Source organism: Aythya ferina (genome assembly GCF_964211825.1).
Source record: "Aythya ferina genome assembly, chromosome: 3".
NCBI classification, from domain to species: domain Eukaryota; kingdom Metazoa; phylum Chordata; class Aves; order Anseriformes; family Anatidae; genus Aythya; species Aythya ferina.
In genome coordinates this window covers 4,768,890-4,792,322 of record NC_140298.1, presented here as the reverse complement: position 1 = coordinate 4,792,322, position 23,433 = coordinate 4,768,890, and the positions used below count along the sequence as shown (strand labels likewise).

Here is a 23,433-nt window from a genome sequence, read left to right as displayed (position 1 = left end):
CGTGTGCTCTCAAGTCTTTGAGTCAAAGACTGTCTGAGGCTTACACAGTCTTGACAACGCACGTGCAAACAACCTGAGGAAACAGGTACAGCCAAAGCAGGTCAGTGGCTTACTCCATGACAGCAATAAAGGGAGCAAACAGGCTGTGATCTTATCTGTGGTTCTGCCGCTTCACATCTGCTTTGTTCTAGTGAGAGAAACTGTTTGCTCCAGAGAGTTTCAAAATGCATCATTTCTACCTCTCCAGCCTCTAGGACTGTGAGTCTAATTTGAAAAAACACTTCCCTTGATTTTCTCTGTTTCTCTCTCCTGTCGTTTTTTTCACGTACTGTGTTTTACGTGGTCACGATGCCTACCAAACAGGTCACAATGCTTAAGGCAAGAAAGGATTTTTGTGAGAATTTGCCTTTCGGAGAAGCACTTGCCCACTTCCAGTCAATCTAATGCACTTTTACTCTGTGCATTGTAACACATCCCTAAACCACAAATATGCCTCTCTATTCTCTGGCACCTCACCCTCAGAACCAAACTTCTTTTTACTATGTTAACCACCAGTCTCAAATCCCTCAACAAGTTCATCCTAAAAGCAACAACGCTGCTATGCCTGACGTGGCTCGACAGCCCTGGAGTTTGGGTATTCCAGTTAAATGAAAATTCGGCAGAGCTCCCTAACAAGGAGGAGGAAAGGAGGCTTCAAGCAGGAGGAAAGCTTTCAGCCCGAGTCACTGCAGAGCGGCCTATATCCGCGTTGCTACGTTTTCAAACACTCACTCACTCCAGAGTCATAACCACTACAAAGCTACCTGGCGTTAATCTTTAACCTTAACATCGTGGTTATGCACACCGGCTTTTGCTTCCTAGTGGGAGATATGGAAGTATTTCCGACGTGGCTTTCCACTCTTTGTTCTGGGGGCTACCTACCACCTTCCCCGTGGCGGCCTCTCCTCAGGGTGCAGCCCCCTCTACCAGCAGGGACATTTTGTGCTGTCCCCAGACTGCTCCTGATGTGTCCAGCCCTCGGCCCGCAGTGGCCCCACTCAAGAGCAAGCCCTTGGGGTGCGTTCGCAAGCTGAGCACCCAAAGCTCAGTGACCAAAACCAGTCGGCGGAGCCTGGTTATGGCCGCAGCTGTGTGCCTATCGCTTGTACTTCGCTGGCTGAGGTGCGAGGGGCTGGGGTGGGCGTTTGGGTGGGTTTCCCTGGTGCTCTCAGCACACCATCAGCCCTCACCCCACAGGCAGCACCCGGCCCCGCGCCCCCCAGGCTCCTCAGCCAGGAGGGCAGCGCAGGGCAGGGCAGGGCAGGGCAGGGCGGCGCTCCCCGGCTCCTCCTCACCCTCCCGGCGGCAGGAGCGGAGCAAAGGGAAGAAAGGGAAGGAAAGGAAGGGAAGGGAAGGGCAAAGCAGCGAGGCGCAGGGAGCCCTGTGCTGCCTGCTGCGGCCGAGGGGCGGAGCGGGGCCGCTCCCTCAGCAGCGCAGCCCCCGGGGGTGCGGTGCGGTGCGGGGCAGGGCCGGGCATTGCTCTGTTCCTCCTCCTGTTTCCCTTTCTCCTCCTCCTCCTCCCTTCCCGAGCTGCCAGGTGCAGGCGAAGGGCGCAGGAACCGGGCGGGAGGCCAGGGACGGCCCGGCTCGGAGCGAGAGGTGAGTGAGTGAGTGAGGGGCTGGGGCTGGGGCAGGGACACGGGCACGGGCAGGGGCAGACACACGCGGGGCCAGCAGCAGGCTGCTGTCCTTATCCCTCCCGGCACTTCCTCACAGGCCCGGGCCCGGCCTGGTGCCGATTTATTCCTTCTCCTCCCCTGGCAGCAGCCGCAATGCCGCCTGCCCCACAACCGCCCCGAGGCGCCGCCATCCCCGGCGGTTTCTCCCCGCTGCCCCCGCGGCGAGCCCTTTCCTGCCCTCACCCCCTCACCCCCTGACTCCCTCCTCTGTTCCCATGCTCAGTGTGACCCCGGGGGCTGTAAGGGCTGCGGTTTGGGCAGAGCTGCCCTGCAGATCCCCCGAGCAGAGGCACCTCAGGGATGTCCCGGTGCCAGCCCCGCAGCTCCACGCTTGGCCGGAGGGTCTGGAGGCGTGCGGCGTGCCCCGGCAGCTTGGTGGTTTTTGCTTTTAATGCACTGCAGTTCCTTGTCCTTGCTGCCTCTTCTTCAAGCCGAGGCGGTGTTTGTGCGGTGCCCTCCGAGAGGCTGGCTGCTGGTGGTGTTTGAGCAGCAGGCTGAAAGCCCTGGGTCTGAAGAGGAAGCGGGGCCGGGAGCAGTTTTGGGGAATGCCCAAGGGCCACAAGTGGCGGTGCCAGGCCCGTGGCTTTCCAAGCCCTGCAAGCCAGCGGTGTTGAAGAGAGCTTCGCCCACGCCTTGGGCTGCTCGCTTTCACCCGTGTCAGCACAGGCATTTGTACGCGGAATTGTATCCACGAGGGAAACCGAAGAAGAAGAGAAAAAATGTACCCAGGTGGTTTTGCTGACACGAGGACAGAGGAGATACTAAATAATGATACTGACTTGTGGTGAAGCGCAGATACGGGGATCATTTTGCTAGATTTCATACACGTGCTCTCAAAGTGAAATCGCATGCACATGTTTCCATGCTTAGCCAGCTATAGATTTTTTAATTTTTTTATGCGGTTATTGATGCTTAGGAGTGACTGGTGGCATTCTGACTTTCTTAAAGCCAGGGTTTTTGTTTTGCTGTGCATAAAGAGTAATAACAACTGACCTCTACAAGTTGTGCTGCCCTTGTACCGGCTCAGCAGCTCTGCCTCCTGGGCACTGAGCCTTCAAGAGGCACAGCCCTTGCCCTCCACGACCCCTTGGTCTAAAGCACACCACAGTAAATCCACGTGGTGCACAGCAGCACAAATTCAAAATCCCAGCTCCATCCCTGAGGCAGTACAGCCGTAGTTTCTTCCAGTGTACAACACAATGTCTTTATCTACCAAGAAAAAACAGACTTTTTGGATAAGTACCAGCCCTTGTTAGTTGAGCAACTATTTGGTGAGAAGGTGTAGGCTGGCACATGCAAGAACATAGGAGCCACGTTTGTTCCTCGGTGTAAATTGGCCTTTTGGAGCCCTCTGTTGTTTTTGTTGGAGCTCTATTGTAAGTTGTCACGATTTTAGACATTCAGATTACCAGCACTCCTAGAGCAAAACTCAGTGGTAAGGTGATTTTCCCCCTAAAGGGATGGTTTTGAGCTGGACAGATTGTTTCATTTCTGTTGCTCTTCTTTTTTTTTTTTGCCTCAGCCGAATCTTTAACACACACGCACACACTTTCATTGCCTTTAGGTTTGGAATCATTTTTCCTTATTAGCAGACTGTCATTACCACCGTACCTGTATTATTCCTTTGATACCCAATTTTGTACCGATAGGGTTGACAACAGACGTGGCCCTGATCCAAAGGAGTTCAAGGAACCAAGTCTGCAGCATTCTGAGAACAGCTTTTCAAAGAACTTGACTGAAATGGTTAGATGACTTTATGGCTTACTCCACAATAAAAATACTGAATGATCTGTAATTTAACAAAATACCAGAAGCCTTCCTATTGAAATTCTTAAGCTGTAGGAAGTTAAGAAGCACTAATAACATTTGAAAGTTTGGGGAAGATTAAGCTGTAACAGGCTGGCTGTTGAGCCTCTGGAAGGGAACCTCTGAACATTGAACTGGGCTTTGCTCTCAAGTAGTATCTTTTGGCCCAAATCCCTCTTCTGTTATCTAATCGGTAACGTAAAGTTTCATAATTACATTAAATTTGGTGCATAGGTGGACTGAAAACTAGAAAACCCTGTTTCTGGGCATGAGGTCCTTAACCCCTAGTTTCATTTTATGTTCACATAACCTAATCTAGGCTGCTCTGTGGTCAGTCCTCGAAAGGGTCATCACCTCTTCTGTCATTCCTCACCTATGGGAATGGTCCTTGGCTTTTTGTTTTGACATAACTTACTACTTTTTTAAAAGACCTGCAAACGTCTGTCAACATTGAGTCATTTACAAAGAATGTTAGAGGGGATATAACGTAGTTATTTTTCATGTTCGAGCAGTCTGTACTGTACCAAAGACCAGGGTGTCTGTGACTTGGGTTCTCAGATGCTGTTGAAAGTCTGTAGTAAGTGGAAGTCACCCGCTTCATTGCCTAAGCTTGCACTGCAAAGGTGAGTTTCTTAGGGTTTGTTTTGACCAGACACTGAGTGCTGATCTGGTGCCTTCTTTCACTGCTCAAATATCCCAAATCCTTCCTGCAGCATCAGTCACTGTATACCTACAGAGATGCCTACCTCCTGCTTCACTAATTTGCAGAACTCTACTGATCAGAACCAGAGCTTCTACTTGGAGCATCCTCTCCAGTTTGGCTTGGCACAATTGCTGTTTACCTGTCCTGGCAGGAGCCTGGTGGGATCTCAGGTGATGTGTGCCGAGACGGGATAGGTGCTTACATCCCTGGGCAAGCAGACAGTCAGCTGGAACTGCCGTTACGTGCCTCGATGTTGCTGGCAGAGACACATTGCAGTTACTTGTCTCCCCCTTCGTGTCTACCCAAAGAAGTAAAACTGCTCTGGTTTTGGTCTCATGGGATCAAGCTAGCAGAACTCATCTGCCTTTTGCTGCAAGTATAAACTTCCATTTACAGTGAAAATTACAATTATAAGCGTACAAGTCAAGGAAATTCTTCTGTTCGCTGGATAGATTGCAAAAACAGATCCCACCCACAGCTGCAGGCGTTACGGTGTCCTGACTGACTGATGAGCATTGCACAGTGGGGAAACCTGGGTGAAACTGGGCTTTCTCTACCCAACAGGAGATGCTTGAGTTAGGGAAAAAAATACATCCAGAATTTAAAAAAAAATAAAAATAAAAAAAAATCCTGCATGCCTGTCTTGTAACAGTCATCACAAGAACAGAGTCTAGTTCAGAGGTAACAAGATAACACATCAGAAGTCCTGCCAAGGCTGTTGTGAAGTCTTGGCAGCATGGATGTGCTTTGAGACTGGAGAGAAAACAACATGCATTGGCTTCAAAGTATAGAGTAAAAGCATATGTATATCCCTTTTGTTTGTGTTTGTTTTTGCAGAGCTTACACAGATCTTTGGAAAATGACTTCCTTGGGTGCATATGGGTCTAACTCCTGGGAGCTCTTGGTGTCAGTTGATCACCAGAATGAAGAGGAGCAAAAAGAATTTACGCTACAGGTCACAGGCGACCTTCACATTGGAGGAGTGATGCTGAAATTAGTAGAGCAGATCAGTGAGTAAAGACCTGTTTCATCTACACAGTGTTATTAAAATCATACATGCAGCTTTCCCTCTACAAAAAGGCTTCAGCACATTTAGAAATGGCACTGCCTCACTTAGGTCTTAGAAACAGTACACCCAGCACGTAGGTGCTGCAGGCTTAGGATTGCTTTTCATGTGGACAGAACCCCGGTTTGTGATTAGAGCCCCTATACTATCATAATGCAAACAAAACTTTGGTGTTTTTTTTTCTTTCAGTTAGACAAATACAGTAACTGTTCAGCTCCCATTCCAGATAGACTTTCTAGGTGGCTAGTTTGAGGGCAATACCAGTAGCTGATACTTGATTTATCCATCTGTAGCCATCACAGAGAAAGGATCAGTTGTTACAAGTGTGTTTAGAAAGATAGTTTACTGTGCTACAGTAGCACCCGACCCAAAATCTGAGCTACATTATCCATTTCATAGATCCAGTAGGGAACAGCCGCTCAGAGCAGAGACTGGCTGAGTCAAAATTGTAAGGAGATGAAAAGTTAAATGCCATGTGTACAGTCAGAGTACATCAGCCCTACAGGCAACCAGGGAATCAAAGTTTCTTTAACTCAAAGCCACCAAATGGAGCTTCCTCCCAAAATAATCATCTGTACTCTGACACTGCAGAATGCTAGATACAGACAAGGCAGTATGGCATTTGATCATTACACCAATGTCACAGGGTCCCATATGCAATGCATTCTTCAAGTGCTATTCTTTTTTTTTTTTTTTTTCTGGAAATCTATACCTAGAAGTCTTCGATCACCAAGTTCACACAGAAATGAACACGTTTGCTAGACTAGAGTCATCAAATGGGAGTGCCACAAGCTTTGAGTTTCTACACACTGCTCTAGAAATACGAGATCTATGGCAACAAAAAACTATCCGTCAAAAAAGAACCTCCTTGAAACTTTAGTCTTTTTCACATGGCTTGACTTTTTACAAACAAGAAAAGAAAAACTGAACTATAAGAAAACCCCTCAGCAAAAGTCTTAAGAAATTTAAACTCAGCAACTCAAGAATTTCAGAGCTCTTACTGCCAGATGAAATTTTTTGTTTTGAAACACGGAGTTTGACAGAAACAAAAGGGAGACACAAGATATTTTTTTCAGAAGTCTCCTATTCAATGGAAGGACATTTGTACACAACAATCGTTTGTAATGGAAAAACTCTAGTTGGAGATAGTGATTTTATTAAGGGATCCCCTTCCCAGCGTTAGAGCAGGTAGGATATCTGTGATGAAGAAAATCTAAAAAGCAAGATACATTTCTATTGACTTCTCCATTTACTTAAACACATGATTCAGCCAGCAAAGCAAAGGTAGCCTGAGTTTCACTGTGTCATGATGCTAACTTTTCACAGCATTTTTGTAACTAGAAGAAGCTCGTGTACTCAATTAGTGCAAAAAGCTTTCTATTTTAAATAATAGTTAAAGCAAATCTTTAAATAAGTGATTTGCACCAACACTTCTCTTGAGAGACAATTTTCCCAAGAAATTCCAAAACAGGACAGGGCTCTACTGTGCTACAGACACAGGGAGGAACGCTCTGCCTGGGGGAGCTGGTGAGGAGGAACAAGAAATGGCTCAGAAGACCGAAATGACTTGACCAAGATCACACAAACTTTAGCCGACAATACACACCATTGGTATCTGGAAGTCATTCAATTTTGGAATTCCCCACAGAACTGTAAGCAGCAATGTTTCATATCCTTCCTTATGTGTGTACTCTTCAAGCTGATCTAGCCAAGGTTTTATACCTTTCAGGTCAGGATACTTAGTGCTCAAGAGTCATCAGACAAAAGACACTGCTCTCTTCCTTCCAAAGTTATTTGTGTAGCACATGAACAAAGTCTTCCATCTGTTCTTGACTCGCAAACGCTTCTCTATCTGCAAGTTTTCAAAGTACAGAATTCCCATTTTTACTTCATCAAAACACAGGCAAGTCGAAATCAGTGAAACAAGACAGTCATCTCTTTGCAGCCTGTCTGTTTTTCTGAGAAGCTTCTGTAGGCAACTCTTGTCAGTCCCTGGTCAGTCGCACCAGCCTGCCTGTCTGCACAGACCATTAAAGGATTACCTGTACCATATTGCATCTTATTCATTCTACCTCCCTTACAAGCTTCTACCGCTGTTGCAAGTTTCTGCATCTTGTGTGATAGAGAAGGTCATCTTATTTGTTAGAGCTTGTTAACCCTTTCCTGATTGTTACAGGGCTTACTCCCAACTTAATAATTCTCTTCATTGATTATTTAAAGTATGTTGCCATCCTTCTCAGTCTAACGGTGCAGCCACAGAGAAGAGCTGAATTACCATGTCTTTCCTGGAACAGCCCTTGGCTGTGTGTCACTGAGACTTCAAGGACTTGGGAGATGTGCTGTCCCTGTGGATACCTGCAAGATAAAGGCAATGTGACAATCATCGTCTGGGTTAGCACAGTTAAATCCCAGCAACTGCCACAAGTGTTCAGCAGATGGGGTCTAGATCTGAGGAACTGTAGTCGCTACTTTAATGTAAATAAATTCTATGTGCAGAGTGCTGTTTCCAAAGCTGATTTTTTAGCATATTTGCTATGTAATGTATTAATAGCCTTTTTTTTTTTTTTTTCCTAGAAATGACACAAGATTGGTCAGACTATGCTCTTTGGTGGGAGCAAAAAAAATGCTGGCTTCTGAAAACCCACTGGACTCTTGATAAATGTGGGGTGCAGGCAGACGCTAAGCTGCTCTTTACTACTCAGCACAAAATGCTGCGGCTTCGCTTGCCAAACATGAAGACCGTGAGACTGAAAGTCAGCTTTTCTTCTGTGGTGTTCAAAGCTGTCAGTGACATCTGCAAAATCCTCAGTAAGTAAAGCTAAATCCCCTCTGGCAGCTACATTGGAGCATTTTATTAGGTGACTTTGTTTTGATGTGAAGTCCTTACTCCCCTTTTAGCTCAAGGAAAAATTTGATCGGGTTGACCTGGGATGAAAAGACAAAGACTTTTTTTGCTGTTGTTTTTAGTATCCAGTGCATGTCAGTGTTTCTCCGTCATTGTGATAAGTCTGATGAAGAATTATCAGTAATGCTTCCCATGAGCCGCAGGGAGACTGGATAATCAAAGCCCTTTTGATGGTTTTGTAGAGATGTCTGGACTGAGTCCAGCTTATTTTATGCCACTGAGTAAAAGCTCGAGCTTATCAATCTCCTACAGCAGCTTTCAGCATGGGCAATCTTACTGATGCCAACTGATTTATCACCTATCTGCACCAATGTCAGTGAGATGATATTCAACTTGGTTGAATATGTATTCATGTAAATACGTGAATATGTATTCTAAAGTAAACATGTATTTACTTTAGAGGGAGCATGTTTTGAGTGTTCAGAACTGTCATAAACCTCTTTGGGTCAGGGCATACCCAGCTACCTTATAAAAGCCTGTGGATGTGTTGCAGCTCTTTGCCAGGATGGAGCACCAAAGCAGAAATGAGGTTTTGCAGCATGCCAGACCTGTGTGCCCGTGATCAATAGGAATAAGTTGAGTCTGCAAGGCATCTTCAGAGTCTTTTGATTTTAGGGCACACCTGATACTCATTTTCCTTTAGATCTTCAAAGCTTAGCCCATCAACACATTCATCTTCAGAAGGAATTTCAAGATACACTGACCACAATGTAGCTTTCAATTTCATCCTTTAGCAGTGGGTTGTGGAAAGGATAGTATGTCTTGATTACATTTAATAGCTCTGATAAAAATAATGCCATAATTGTTCAACTGACATTAGGTTGAATTAAATAGTTGTACTTTCAGACTGTGTTAGTACAAGGACCCTGTAACTTTTCTCAGGAGTGAACAGCATCAGAAATGTCTTTGCTTGCTCCAAGATACAAATATTTTGCAGATTTTTCTGATTTGCAATTGACAATACGTGTCTGAACCAGTAGTGCAGTAGTGAACAGCGTACCGCCAAGACAGAATCTTTTAGGGGAAACACAAAATTCTTAACTGAAAAATAAAAGGCATGAACTTCAAATACAGTGGTTCCATTTCCATTCTTGCTTATGAATAAGTCAGACATTTCATTGAGATTATTACACTCAAAGGTGATTGCATAGCCCTTAGGAAGAATTTTTCCCATCCTAAAATACAATGATGTTTGCTACAAAAGAGGCTTAAATCATGGCAAAACTCACTTCCAGAGCCCAAAGTCTTTGGCCTTGTCATCAAATGACCGGATTTTCCGTGGGTACTCCTTTTGGATTCCTAAAAATAAGGTTCAGACTGCAACATGGAGCTTCCCCAAATGCTGTTACAAATCATGGTTTTTTTTGGGTGTAATCTTGTAAGTTTCAAATGTTTCATCTTACTTTACTTCCCAAATTGCCATTGTAGATATCAGACGGTCAGAAGAACTCTCTTTGCTGAAGCAGTCAGAAGATGCAATTAGAAAGAAGAAGAAAAAAGACAAGAACAACAAAGAACCAGTTACAGAAGATATTTTAAACTTGTGCAACTCTCCAGTGAGTTCTGGATTATCAGGTAAAAACTAGAATGACTTTATTCTTCAAACTAGAAGTCAAAAAGAGGAAGAAATTCTTCATTATGCAATTAAAAACAAGAACAGTTTAATGTAGGATGATGGTCAGAGACACTGCTGAGTTGAAATTAGTAGCTTCAAGAAGTTACTGAAATCCCCAATACATCAATATTTTTCTCTTGTTTTTTAAATGTTTTCCTTTCCATTGTTGTGTGAAAGGCCATACCAGAAAACAGGTGATCAGCTGTGGTCCTGCACAAAGGATGTGCTGCAGCTTTTTGAAAACATAAATGGAAAGTGGTAAACTACCTGTAAGTCTGAAGTCTTATTCTGTGGAATAAGACTTTACTGTTTTAACTTGCAGCAAGTCCAGGTTTGTATAGTAAAACCATGACGCCCACCTATGATCCCGTCAGTGGGACGCCAGCTTCTTCTACAATCACTTGGTTCAGCGACAGTCCCTTGACTGAGCAGAACTGCAACATCCTCGCCTTCAGTCATCCCATCTGCTCTCCAGAAACACTAGCAGAGATGTACCAGCCTCGGACGTTAGCTGACAAAGCCAGACTCAATGCAGGGTAAGAAGCCTCTCGGAGTTCTTCGTAAGCTGGCTGAACAGGGGTGGCATTCATCCAGCTTTTAAGTGCAGACCAGAACTTGAAAACAAAACTGTGATAAATGGATATATTGATACTTAAAACCATGCTTTGATCTAGGTGGGTGTTTTTTGGAAATACTTAGACTCTTTTTGATGTTTTTTCCTTTTTTCAGCAGTCTTGGTTAGACAATTTTGTTTTGAAGTGATGAATGATGTAATTGTGCAGGCTCTGGACTAAATTCTGTTGTTAGATGAAGACAGATCCAGTGAAGTGAGTGGCATTGTGGGCAAAGCTAAAGGACAGTTTGGATAGCAAACTGAATTATGCACAAACAAGTGCAACTTATTGAACACTATAGAAGAATACAGAACGCTGGGGGTTTGAAGTGATGAAGGCTTTTAAGAGGATCGTCTCTAGGACTGAAATACAGACTGCCATCTTTCAGGTCTATGGAGCATTTAACAATAACTTTAACATTGTCACTGAATTTCACCAAAAGACAAAAGTAGCTGGAATTATAAAACAACAAACACTGAAGTGAAAAGCAAGAGCTCTAATGATACATGGGAAGTTAAATTAACATCCTATTTCTGGAGAGCAATTAGAAAGAATCTTGCTAGCACAGGTCACCCTGTAGCTATTTACTGCTCAGTTTCTGTCTTCTATTCCTGATGTTCTGAATAGCGCTGGAGAACAAGAACTGAAAGATTTTAGGTATTGTGTTTGTACAGTAAAAGTTGGAAATCCATGTGAATGTTCCTCTTTCTCCAATTATGTGGATTTTTCCCAGACTTGCAGGAATTAGAGCTGTTCATCCCCATTTCTGTTTCACAATTACATTAGAGCACTGCAGATGTGATAGTTTTTCCTGTACAAATGATTTTGTGGGTGTTTTTTTTCTGCAGCTGGCTAGATTCATCCCGATCACTTATGGAACAAGGCATTCTGGAGGATGATCAGCTTCTTCTACGCTTTAAATATTACACTTTCTTTGATTTGAACCCAAAAGTAAGAGCTTCGTTTTTATAGTTGCTCATTGTCTGCCTGCTTTCATGTCAAGGATCTGTAGCATAAGGATACAGAATTTTAGTGAGGATTTGTTACAGGCCCTTCAGAGATCAAATTCTAATTCTTCCCCATAGCTAAGACTGCACTTTTCCCCTCTGGATGTTGAATCACCATTCCTTACCTGAGATAAGATCTTAAGTATAAAGATGAGATCTGAAGAGCACCAGAAACAGTACCCAGAGGGGGTAGTTCACTTTCTGCTTCACGTTTAACATGACAAACTAAGGGGAAAAGTAAATCAACACTATCCTAAGTGATGTAAAGGTATAAGCCCTATTTTTGAAAATCGACTTAAAAGCGGTAGTTACATTTCACTGCCATTCACTGAATATTCAGCTTTTCTGGGCTCAAGCACTCAGAAGCACTCAACAAAAGTGTTTGAGTCCTATTTGAAAACAAGACTGCATTTTCTCAAGTTGCCTCTTATTGGCCTTTATTTTCACTACAAGTCAGTCACTGTGGTTTTGTTAAGCCTGCGTTTTTAAGGCCTGGGTGGTACGTTTAGAGAAATTTATAGCATGACCATTGACCAGTATAAATCAACAAGAATTTAAATGTCAGATGGATTTGGCCTTCACATTGTTATTTGCTCTAAATCTGTTTCATTTCAGGCATCTCACATAAACAGAAGGGTATTTTCTAGTTCAAGTGGCATGTTATGGGTGAAATGCCTTCCCCACTAAAGATCAAATAGGAGCCTGCAGTTCTGCAGCCCAGACATTTCCATTCTTTGCCCTAGCCATGAAATAACCCAAGATAGCAGTGAGCTATTTAAGTAGCCTTTGAAAGAGAGAGGTCACGCTCCCATCCGCCACCTTCTGCCAGCTCTGAAGCTTGATCATCTATGAGTCACTTCAGCTTATTAACCAGAATGAAACCCAATCCATACGCAAAAAATGGAAAGTTAATGCATTTTACAACAGGATCTGACACATGTCAAGCCAGTGAAAGACTAGAGCTGGAACCAAAGAAGCCAAGAGCAAAAAGAATTTGTCTTCTGACAGTAGCAAACCATTGAATGCTACATTCATGTCAGCTGTGTCACGTTAATTTCACTCTCAGTGTGGTTTCACATTTGGTTTAAGCCAATCCAAAACCTATTACCACAAAAAGGGATGTCTTAATCTTCCCTTCTGCTTCAGCCACGGAGTCCTGCTTAATTTTCTGTTGGATCAGCAAGTCACTCTGAGCCTACGTACCATCATGTGAGCTAGTACAAGAGAGGGACAGGAACGGACAGCAGGACAGAAGTGGGGGAAGGAAGGAAACAACCTTTATGGCTTCAGCCCGATGCTCGATCAGTTGCAGCTGATCATGAACCTGTATCCTGTTCAATCTGTCTCGTTACTGACCAGTGCTGTGCTTTTTTGCTACAGTATGATGCAGTGCGGATAAACCAAATATATGAGCAAGCCCGCTGGGCCATCCTGTTGGAAGAAGTTGACTGCACGGAGGAAGAAATGCTGATCTTTGCTGCACTACAGGCATGTACTTGAGCTTGATCCAAGCTGCAAAACCTGTTTTCTCGAGAGGCAGGCACAAGCTAGGACAGGACTTCAACAGAGCCCAGGCCAATAGCTCTCCGGGGGCTGGGGATCTGCTATTGGAGTGAGAAACAATAAGAACATCCAACTAAAATTCAATAGCAGCATGCCGTTATTCAAAGTGAATAATTATACACTTTACAGAACCATTTACTAACAGTGCCAGGATGTAGTACATGGGATATCACTTGGATACCAGTCTGTTCTGAGGGCGTTTACTACGAAGTGTTGCTTCTCATACCAGCTACCACCCTTTCACGTGTTCTTCCTGAAAGTCTAATACGTACCTACATATGCTCACAACAGGCAAAACAAACCACACAACTGTATAGCAATGTGAAGATAGCTACACTATGGAGTACGTATACATTTAATGTGATTTGCTGTGGCCTAGTCCCTGACTGTGGGTAGTAAGGCACAGATGTTTATTATTAATAAATCCCTTCCATTTAAATGTAAATGGAGCTGCCAAAAAGTCACAGCCTGCCACCACAAACACCAGAGACCTTGCTGCCAAGTTTCCACCTAGTACAGATGGCACTTAAGGGTCACAGCCCTAGGATGTTAACGTTAGCAGAGTCAGCCTCACGGAGCACAGAACAGGATGATTAGAGTGAAGGAACATAAATCCTGGCAACTGAAATAGGAAACTCCTGTAGGTAACTGCACTGCAAATCCTCCCTGGCTCACCTGTTTCCCTCTAAGAGGTGCCACGTTGCAGAACTCTGCCAAGACCCAGACGACAAATAGCCTGTTATCATATATTGTCATTACACGTTGCCAATTGGCATTTGACTCATATTTCAAGTACGTTTGACCATTCAAATCTGATTCTTGATTTATTTTAGTACCACATAAGCAAGTTATCATCATCATCAGAGACGCAAAATTTCCCTGGTGAATCAGAAGTAGATGAAATAGAAGCTGCGCTTTCTAATCTGGAAGTGGCACTGGAAGGGGGAAAGACAAGTAACGTTTTGGTACGTCCTTTTGCATCCCACAAGCACTTTTGCTGTGTCTAATGTACTGTGATGAGCCTACCTGATTTCTTACCAGAGTTAACAGAGAATTACAAAGTGTATTGTACTAAAATTATTCCTGATTGTTCCTGATAGGAGGACATCACAGACATCCCGAAACTTGCTGATTATCTCAGGCTAGTTAGGTGAGTTACTAAAGCTAATAATAAAACATACAAAACAAAAAGCTTACCATAAAAGAGATCCCTTAAGTTTTGCACTCTAACATAACAGTAAATCCTGAGGTTGTAAATACACCAGACAGATCTAACTAGCCTAATATCATCCTCTTCAAGTCTTTCTCTTACTGCTTCTGAGCCAGATTCTCAGCACATCTTTCTAGCTTCTGAGGTGGTAGGGCAGCCTTATCTGTGCTTGCTAAAGGTCCAGGCTCTTTATATTTCTGTGATTTCCTAGTGCTTGTCGGTCATCGTTTCTAAGTAAGAGAGTCTACCATTTTGTTTGCAGTCATATGTTACTGCGATTCATTTTTGCCAATGAAAAACAAAAAAAAAAAACGTTTCAGCTCCCCCCATGAAGGATTTCTGAAAGCAACCTTGGGTATTTTTTCAAACCAGTTGTCCCTTTCTCACTAAATGTGGAGTCTGTTTTTTCTAATATCAAAATAAGTTTCAAATTGAACTAAAAGTATAGTAAACCAGCTCAGTGATACCTAAATACGTTAACTGTGGAAAGTATAGTTCCATGATCCCATTATAGTATCCTGATATAAGGGTTATTTAAACGACTGCACACATCTCAAGTCTACAGTGTTTTTCACCGCAAAGCAGTCTCAGGGTTTTAGAAGGATAAAAGGTATCTATTGCATTAATATTTATTAGATTCACTCTGTTAACAAGTCATACGTATAGTCAGCAAACTTAAAATTGCACAGGAAAATTGTTAACTGTGGTTAACGGTTAAGAATTATTAATTTCTTATTAAAAACTTGTGTTTGACATGCAAATTACTAAGGTGGCTTATGATGAAAGAGAATTTAAGCCTTTTAAGGTCCACCAGTTACTTGCCTCTAACAGTGGCTTGTTTATTTTTCCCCAGTAGCTGAGCAGCTTGCTTTAAAAGCATTCAGCAGTTATTTTTCACCATTAAACATTTCCTAGAGACATGGTAAATCACTTACTAAATCTAACACATTGTAGAAATTTGGTAAGTTGTACATCGTTTCTTTAAATGAACGGCATTTTCTTACTAAAATTATTGGCCTCATTAGAAACCTAAATGCAGAGCTCTGCTGGCTCTATTTATACAGTGAGCTTTTATTCAAAAATATTCAGTGTGCACCACATAGCACACTAGTAAATACTGCTTTCAGGTGGGTGATAATACTGTGAAGAACTACAATATTATTTCCAAAAATAATGATTAGAAGCTTTCAAAGAAGTTTTTATTAATTTTTTTTGGATATGAAAATATTTTCTAGTCCAAGAAAATCTAATAGTCTTATTCTTGAAGTTTTTTTTTTTTGCCTGTATTGGAAAATTGAAAGCTAAAATAGTTAGCAGTTTTGAAAATCAATGTTATTTTTGGAATTTAAACATAAAAACCATAATTTTCTGGAAAGGACTAAACTAGGATTTCTAGAAAGGCTCTGGAGAAGGCAGGAGTGGGTAGTAAAGCACTGTGTTTCAGCTAGCTGTGTAATCTTTGTATCATCACCTTAGATTTAAAGGGAAGTACTACGTAGACAGTAGAATTCTTTTTTTAACTCTACCGACAATCTTCATAGGTAGTTGTGAAGTATTTCTCTACTAAATCAGTGCTAACGCTTCTGGTTTTCTCTCCTGAAATACACTGAATCTTTGTGAGTCTTTGTTGCATTTTTGTGTGACATAGCACTTTGGGCATTTCAGTGACAACAAACGTGATTGCTTTTTTTCTTTCAGGCCCAGGAAGCTGTCAATCAAATCTATCAAGCCATACTGGTTTGTTTTTAAAGATACTTCTGTATCTTACTTTAAAAACACAGAATCCTCACACAGAGAACCGATTGAGAAACTAAACCTAAAAGGTAGGAATTTTTTCCTTTCTTTCCTTTCTCTGTTGCACTCATGAATTGAATAGATCAAGAAATCCCAGCGAGGCACAAGAAGGCAAGCACAGTAGTATTTAGTCCTGAAACTACTTTTTCAGTTACTGATACTCCTAAGCAGGCAGACTGCATCTGCAGAAGCAGCCTAAACAGAAAGGATTCAATAGCTTAGCCCAAATCAAGGTTATCTGGACCCAGCTTGTAAAATGGCGTGTACCCCAGAGTTCACTTGAAGACGAGTCAGGGAGAATGTGATCTCTGTGGGATCCTTCTCCTGCCAAATGTTTTTACTCTCTGCTAAGTGGCAGTGCTCACCTCTGGCCTCGGTAAACGCACATTGGTGGCAGAGGATTATGGACGATGCAATGGGCAAGAATGCTGTAGGCTGTACCTAGATACTGCTGTGCAGGGTCACCTCCAAGACCTTCTCTAGGCCTTGTTTGTTTCATGCATGGGGATTTCCACAGCTGCAACCAGCTTTAGGTGCTTCTGGAGGAGAAACAGGGCAGACGCCAGCATTATATATAGCCTCCATCTACATCTGCTTCTGCAGGGACATCATATGTTCAGCATCAGGGAACCAGTGATGCCCAGGATTCATCCTAGAAGAAACCCTTGAAATAGAAAGAAGATTGACCCCTGTGAACAAATGGCTCTGCATACCAATCTGCACATCCTCAGTAGGTCAGATAAATGCATGGTAAAACTAGCCAGGGTGACTGGAACCTCACCGAGGAGCCCATGGCCTCGGTGTTCCTTGACACCAAGGGGAACTGTAGGCTTCCTGACTCCAGCTGAATCCAGCAGGCCTAACGTAGCACCATCAACACAAAATGCCAGGTCCTCAGAGTTCCCTGGGGTCCCTGAACTGGCCTGCTCTGTTGTAGACGTTACCTCTGTCCCATTTTCAGTACTAAGTTGCTTCTGAGAATAAAGTCCAGGCTTTCAAGTCATTTAGGGTAAAATTTCCAAAGCGTGCCTGTCTATCTCATCCTCCGTTTTAAGTGTTGAACATTTCCTAAGATCAGGCTGAGGTTTTGAGAGCATTGCATCTTTTCTCTTCCATACTGAATAACACTCTGAGGTCAGAGCGCTCATCACCCTGCCAAGCCAGTCCAGGCGGTGAACTAGAACAAAATGCTTTCATTAGGCCTGACTTTTCCAAGTCTTGGCCCTTGATCTCAAAATAAAACAACCATTACATACTCCTTTTCGGTATTAATCAGTACTTAAAGTGAGCGACATCCTAACTAAATACATCCATTTCTTTCTGATTCTCTGTGGTTTAGGATGTGAAGTTGTACCAGATGTAAATGTTGCAGCGAAGAAGTTTGGAATCAAATTGCTAATTCCTGTTGCTGATGGCATGAATGAACTGTATTTAAGATGTGAAAATGTGAGTAATGAGACAAGGGAAAATCTATTTCTCATTTATTAGCAGATTGTCTAGAAGAATCATTGTCCTGCTCCAGAATTTGTATAGAAAAATAAGGATGCTCCAGAGAATTTATGATCTATATGTTTAGTAGAACTTAAGAATGATGCAAAGGGGGGGTCTAACAAATATTTAATGGTTTAGGGGACAAAAGAGTATTAATTCTATCTTTATGATCAGTTTCCAAGCATAGCTGCTGTAAAGAACAAAAGAACATACTATCACTAATGTCAAAAGAAATTGCAGTAACTTTTCTCGGTGGTTTCAGAAGATTGGGATTTTTTCTTCGGGATTTTTTCTCTTCCTTTTTCTTAATTAGAACTTTTCATTCAGATGAGAGCAGTGCAATAAGGGTCTTCCATTTGTTTTCAATTTCAATTTATTTTGTTTGTGTTGAAATGTATCAATCCAAATTGTGTAAAACACTTTGTCAGGTGGAAAGTAGTCATGCGACAAAATTTCCATCAAATTTATTCCAAAATACTGGATTTATTTCTGTGAACTAGTAACTTCATGCATCAGACCGTTTTCCTGAAATACTCAAATGGATAAAACACTGATTTTTTTTTCTATTACCTGCAGCAGTGATAGCACATAGCAGCTGATGTCAGCGGTAGCTGCAGACACACCAAACTCAGCTTTACATGGTGCATTCTTTGGCATGTTATAAGAAAGCATGTTTTTAGAGGAATAACACCATTTTCCAGATAAATGGCTTTCAAACATTAAAACCTAACTGGTCTGCAGGCAGATTCTGTAGATGGAACTAGCCCGGCCAGGGAAGAACAGTAATGATATTGTAACTACACATCCACAGAAATTAAGCAGAGTAACTCCAGCGTGGTTTTATTGCGCAGTGAAAGATGGGTGAGCAGCAGCAGTCTTCATATATGGTTTGTCCACAAATATCCAACAGTTGTATTTGTTGCAGGAGAATCAGTATGCTCGGTGGATGGCTGCTTGTGTTTTGGCCTCAAAAGGCAAAACAATGGCTGATAGCTCTTACCGTCCTGAGGTCCACAAGATCCTTTCATTTCTAAAGATGAAGAACTGGACTATGTCACCCCAGGCTGTCTCTGATCCGGAAAATGTAGATATGAAACCAGAATGCTTCGTCTCATTACGTTACACAAAAAAATACAAGTCCAAGCAGGTATCCTGAGCGTGGCTTTGTGGATGGGGATGGGTGGTTCCGAAGACCAGGCAGATGATTGCTTAGGGAGGAGACAGGATCCAAGCAGCATTTGGAAACTATGGAGGGATTCCTGGCCATACACTAGAATCACCTCACAATACTCATTTGTCCCTTGAATATTTAGCAAGAGGCCTTTAATTAAACTGAAGACAGGGACAGGTCTCTCAGCACTTCTCCCAAGTACCCCTACATCCACACTGCCTCCTAAGTCACTCGTGGTCTCTTCCTGATGGTGCTGCCCCTCAAAGTCTCTTCAGAGTGAGCAAGGAAGGTTTTAAAGGAAGGGAAGGTTCTGCCCACATCTTAAACAACGTTTTCCTGTCCTCCTGGCCTGGGTGCCCCTCCTTCCTCTCTACCTAATACTTTGTCCTTTCGATTCAAGAGTTCAGCCCAGCTGTCCTCAGGATACAGTCTGCAGGGCAAAGCAGTAGGGTACCTGCCTCTCAGCATCTCCCCCAATATCCCATCTCCTCGTCAGAGCCACCGATTCAGAGGGGTTTGCTGCAGATTCCACAGCCTGCTTTCAGGACTGGATAAATGACTCCATAGCTAGAGCAGCTATCTAGGGAAGGGGACTTTTGTTACCGTAAAAACATTGGTATCCAGCCTGTGCATGGCACCCAGCGCGCTTCTGGGATGCCTGAACGAGTAGCAAGTGGTAGGTACCTCAGCAAGGAGCCCTGAGGATTTGCTGAGCTCGTTCCCTCCCTCACAGCACTTCAGTTGTGAGCATGACCTGCCCACCTGGAGGGCAGCGGGAGCCCATTTCCCCGGTGTGTGCAGCGTGTTCAGCACTCCAGCAGGATTGTTCTGATGCTCAGCTCAGCTGCAGCCGATGGAGTCTGCCCGAAGCAAGCACGGTCAGGCCCGCTTTGCCAAAGGAGGAACCGAGAACAAACTGTCTAAAAGAATTCTGGCCTGGGGTGGGGCAGGTTCTGAATGAGAGCAGCCTGTTGCTGCAGGGTAGCTGGATTCGGAGCATTTTTACAATGAGTGTGCAATTCAGACCTTCCCCTTCTCCAACAGTGAGCCAAGGGCCAGATCTCGCTGTAACACTAGCTAGGCGCAGCAGTCTGGCTTGGCAGTACCACAGCAGTTGAATCAAGGTGTCAAGGGAAGACCTTGCCCCGATAATTCTGGAGACATGGCTGAGGGGAGTGGAAATGGACAGAAAATCCCCATTTCCCAGCAAGCTCCTGATACAGAATGGGCCTGTGGGCAGCAAGCAGGGACAAGATCATTTTATGGCGTGCTGGAGCTTGACCCAGTGCAGCACAACCACAAACAGCGAGGCCTTCCTGTGCTGTTCTGCCCTCGTAGCTCAGGATCCGTCCCCAGGTGCTCTCTCTCTGCGATGCAGTATCTGAACACGGCATCACACCGAACGCGGTTTGATTTAGTGAGAGCAAGGATGTTTTTGTTCTCCAGTCAACTGCAATCTTTCTCTCTTCCTGTGTTTCCCAGTTGGCTGCTCGTATTCTGGAAGCTCACCAGAATGTGTCCCAGATGTCCCTAGTGGAGGCCAAGCTGCGTTTTATTCAGGCATGGCAGTCCCTCCCCGAGTTTGGCTTGTCCTACTACATTGTAAGGTAATCGCACTGCTACGGCAATGTCAAGCTGCCCGAACGTGTTCGCGGTCAGTGATTTTCAGGAAGTTCTTTGATTCCCTGTTCTGGAAACATTCTCTTAGTACTTTTTTCCCTACAGACCTTTTTTAATTGTAGTAACTTCCATGCTGCTGCTTTTTCTGTAGCAGTAGCACTCAGCAGCTCCATTCCTGGAGCGAGGCTCCACTGTGTCTGCTTTCATACAGATCTGTTGGGCTTTGGCTGAAATAATCTATCAGCAGGATTAAACCCTTCTTGACATGAACTCGCTAATATGCAAAAGAAAATGCAAATCTTACTGGTGTTCTCAGGTTTGCAATATGTTCATTCACTCCCACTCTTCCTCATCAGAGTATGATAGCATGCTTCCTGCTGAGCGTGGTGGCTTTGGCATTTCATTAAGAAAAGAGTGAACACGATCCCTCTTTTAGGTTAATCTGGAAGTGGTCAGAACAAGAAAGGTCCTTCTGTGCTCACTGCACTTTCCCTGGGTGCTTGCCTTGAATATGGCATGGCTCTGCAAGGGTACCTGGCCCGCATCCTTTTTCTTGACAAAACACCAAACAAATGAGAAGTGTTTACACAGCCACGCTTGGAGGCACCCTCCTTCATTTGTTCTTTCCACCTCTTTCAGTGCTACTCAGGAATCACCTGCAGTATAAACTAAGTTGAAAAAATACTCTGGCACAGAGTCCAGCTGGCACAGAACAGCCCACATCCGTACCATTAAACTCTCTGCTGTCCCCAAAGCTGGCAGTGCCATGCAAACTACCAGAACAGCGTTAGCTGGTAGTGAACGCAGACCTAAGCTCTGTGTTCCAGCTCCTGAGCCATCCCCGGGAGTTATTTGGGAGCGTGCTGCTTGGTTGGGTTGCAGCCAGGACTCCACCTGGGACTCTTCTAGCAGTTGAACCAGGTACTGGGGTTCAGTGCCCAGAAACATGCCCTGTTGGTATTTAATTTACTAATGTGAAGAGGTTTGCCCCATCTGTCAGCACTAGTTCTGTCTAAAAAGTAAAATAAACTGCATTTTATAGAATGGGCAAAATCCCCTGCGGTGAATTTCTACAAACTAATGGGCAGTATCTCAGGAGGTTATTAAATAAGGCACCAGTTGTGGTCCAGGTCACGCTGTCTCCCTCAGGGCCAGCTTAATCTAAGGCCAGAAGGCTCAAAAACAGAATCAAAATAATAGAAAATGCAAACAGCATTCAGAGGAGATTTTTTCCAACTTTTATGAGTGCAGATGAAGGTAGTTTCTTTACCTGAGTCATCTTTTCCCAGCTTTTTCCAGCTCAGAAATTTGTCTGCAAAAAGTTCGGATCATTTTGAATTTATTTTTCATCTCTAGTTAGAAGAAAGTTGAAATGTTGAAATGTTTTGCAATATGATTTCTACTCAGAAATGCATATTTTGCTAACACTGAGTTGTTTTGATAAGTTAATGGTGGTACATAATAAAAAAATATTAAATATTTTGATATGCTTGTATCATTTAAGTGGAGATAAATGCAAGAACATGTTGCAGCATTATTGAAGTGAAGCAAGGAAAAATGTTGTTGACGCTTTGCCTGTAAAAAAAGAATCAAATTCATGCCTTTTGCAGAACAGTATTTAACAGAAAACAATAAATTGGAAAGACGTCAGCCATCTTATATCTTATGCCATGATTCACCAGCCTACATCTTTGCTTTGTAACAAATACTGTCCTGAAGCAGGGCCCAAGCTCTCCTCAGTCCCAGGCTGCTGTAAACTTTCCCACATTTTTTGCACTTTGGCAGGAAGGTTAATGAAGTTTTTCTTTAGACAGAAATAATTGCAAACTAAGTCTGCTCACGGGTTGTTTGGTTGTGGGTTTTTTTTCAGGTTTAAAGGAAGCAAGAAGGATGATGTGCTTGGGGTGTCCTACAATAGGCTGATAAGAATAGATATAGCCACAGGAGACCCTATCACAACATGGAGGTTCTCCAACATGAAGCAGTGGAATGTGAACTGGGAAATACGCCAGGTAACACAGGAACAGCTCTCTGCATTCAGACATTTAAGACATGGGAGGATGCTTTCAGGACATCTTTTTAAACATCACAGTGAGAAGATTTTGAAAGTGTTGTGAAATACTAAAATAATCTAACTTTTTTCTTAATGGGTTTTGTAGTCAAAGTTCAGAAAACTAGAAGATCTGCAGCTTATTCTTTGTAAGTTGCCCTTGATTTTGGTGGGATGAAATATAAAGAGTCAAAGGTAAATTCCACCCCATTATGTTACCGCTCTGTCCAGAGAAATCTCATTGTACTCTCTCTGTATAGCCTAGCTCATGCATCATCCTCTAAACTGCAGTGACATAACTGGCTCAGTGCAAAGAGTCAGGGCTGCCATTGCTGCTCTTCTGAGTGTTCTCAGTGCACCACTAGGAAAAAAAAAAAAAAAAAAAAAAAAAAAAACACAGTAAAAATCAGTTTTGTTGCCTGTCTAAACTGGCCTTTGACCACAAGAGGGCCCTGCTGGAGTAGAAAATTAAGAAACGAGCAGCCAAAGACCCTCAACATACAGCAGACACTGAATTTTTTACAATGCTTGGTTTGCAGAGAAAGTAATTGTGATCCAGCTGTGCTCTCACATTTACTCAGTCTCCCAAACTCAGGTAGAGAAATGCTGCAGTTTATCTCCATTCCTGATCTTGCCGCATGTATTTTCTTTAGGTTGCAATTGAATTTGATCAGAACGTGTCTATCGCCTTCACATGCCTGAGCGCAGACTGCAAAAGCATCCACGAGTACATCGGGGGCTACATCTTCCTGTCAACCCGCTCCAAAGACCACAATGAAACACTGGATGAGGAACTGTTCCATAAGCTAACTGGAGGTCAGGAATGAGGCAAACTCTTCCCCTTCAGCTGGCACAGATTAAGAGAACAAGGGATTATACAATAATCTCTTACACCATAGTTATTGTATAATGTCTTTTTTAATTACTGACAAATAAATCCCCTGTATGTGTCAATCCGTGTTGTAATGATTTGATTCTTTGCAGTTTCTTTGTTGAATGCTGAAGCCAAGATCGCTGGATGGGGTGTGGCAACTCCATCACCAACACTAGAAATTGAGTTTGTTTTCCTTCAGTACAGCTAGAAGTTTTCCAACGAAAGG

General features: G+C 43.3%; 2 protein-coding genes across 3 annotated transcripts in view; one reads left to right on the top strand and one right to left on the bottom strand.

The window, feature by feature from the left end:
- Window positions 1-23,433, bottom strand: part of LOC311433969 (uncharacterized protein) — a gene marked incomplete at its 5' end in the record, with an annotated part of 114,768 nt that overhangs the window by 72,831 nt on the left and 18,504 nt on the right. The window lies entirely within an intron of this gene.
- FERMT1 (FERM domain containing kindlin 1) lies at window positions 1,484-23,287 on the top strand. Of its 2 annotated transcripts, none has more exons than XM_084513701.1 (15): window positions 1,484-1,638; window positions 5,065-5,237; window positions 7,868-8,101; window positions 9,627-9,773; window positions 10,136-10,349; window positions 11,276-11,378; window positions 12,815-12,922; window positions 13,831-13,962; window positions 14,098-14,147; window positions 15,906-16,030; window positions 17,341-17,447; window positions 18,418-18,639; window positions 20,146-20,270; window positions 22,154-22,295; window positions 22,987-23,287. In XM_084513701.1, exons 2-15 carry the CDS (start codon window positions 5,087-5,089, stop codon window positions 23,158-23,160), a joined length of 2,034 nt encoding a protein of 677 aa, XP_084369827.1. In that variant the 5' UTR covers window positions 1,484-1,638; window positions 5,065-5,086; the 3' UTR covers window positions 23,161-23,287. The 2 variants fall into 2 exon arrangements, with proteins under 2 accessions (XP_084369827.1, XP_084369826.1); XM_084513700.1 differs by lacking the exon at window positions 1,484-1,638 and adding an exon at window positions 3,373-3,461.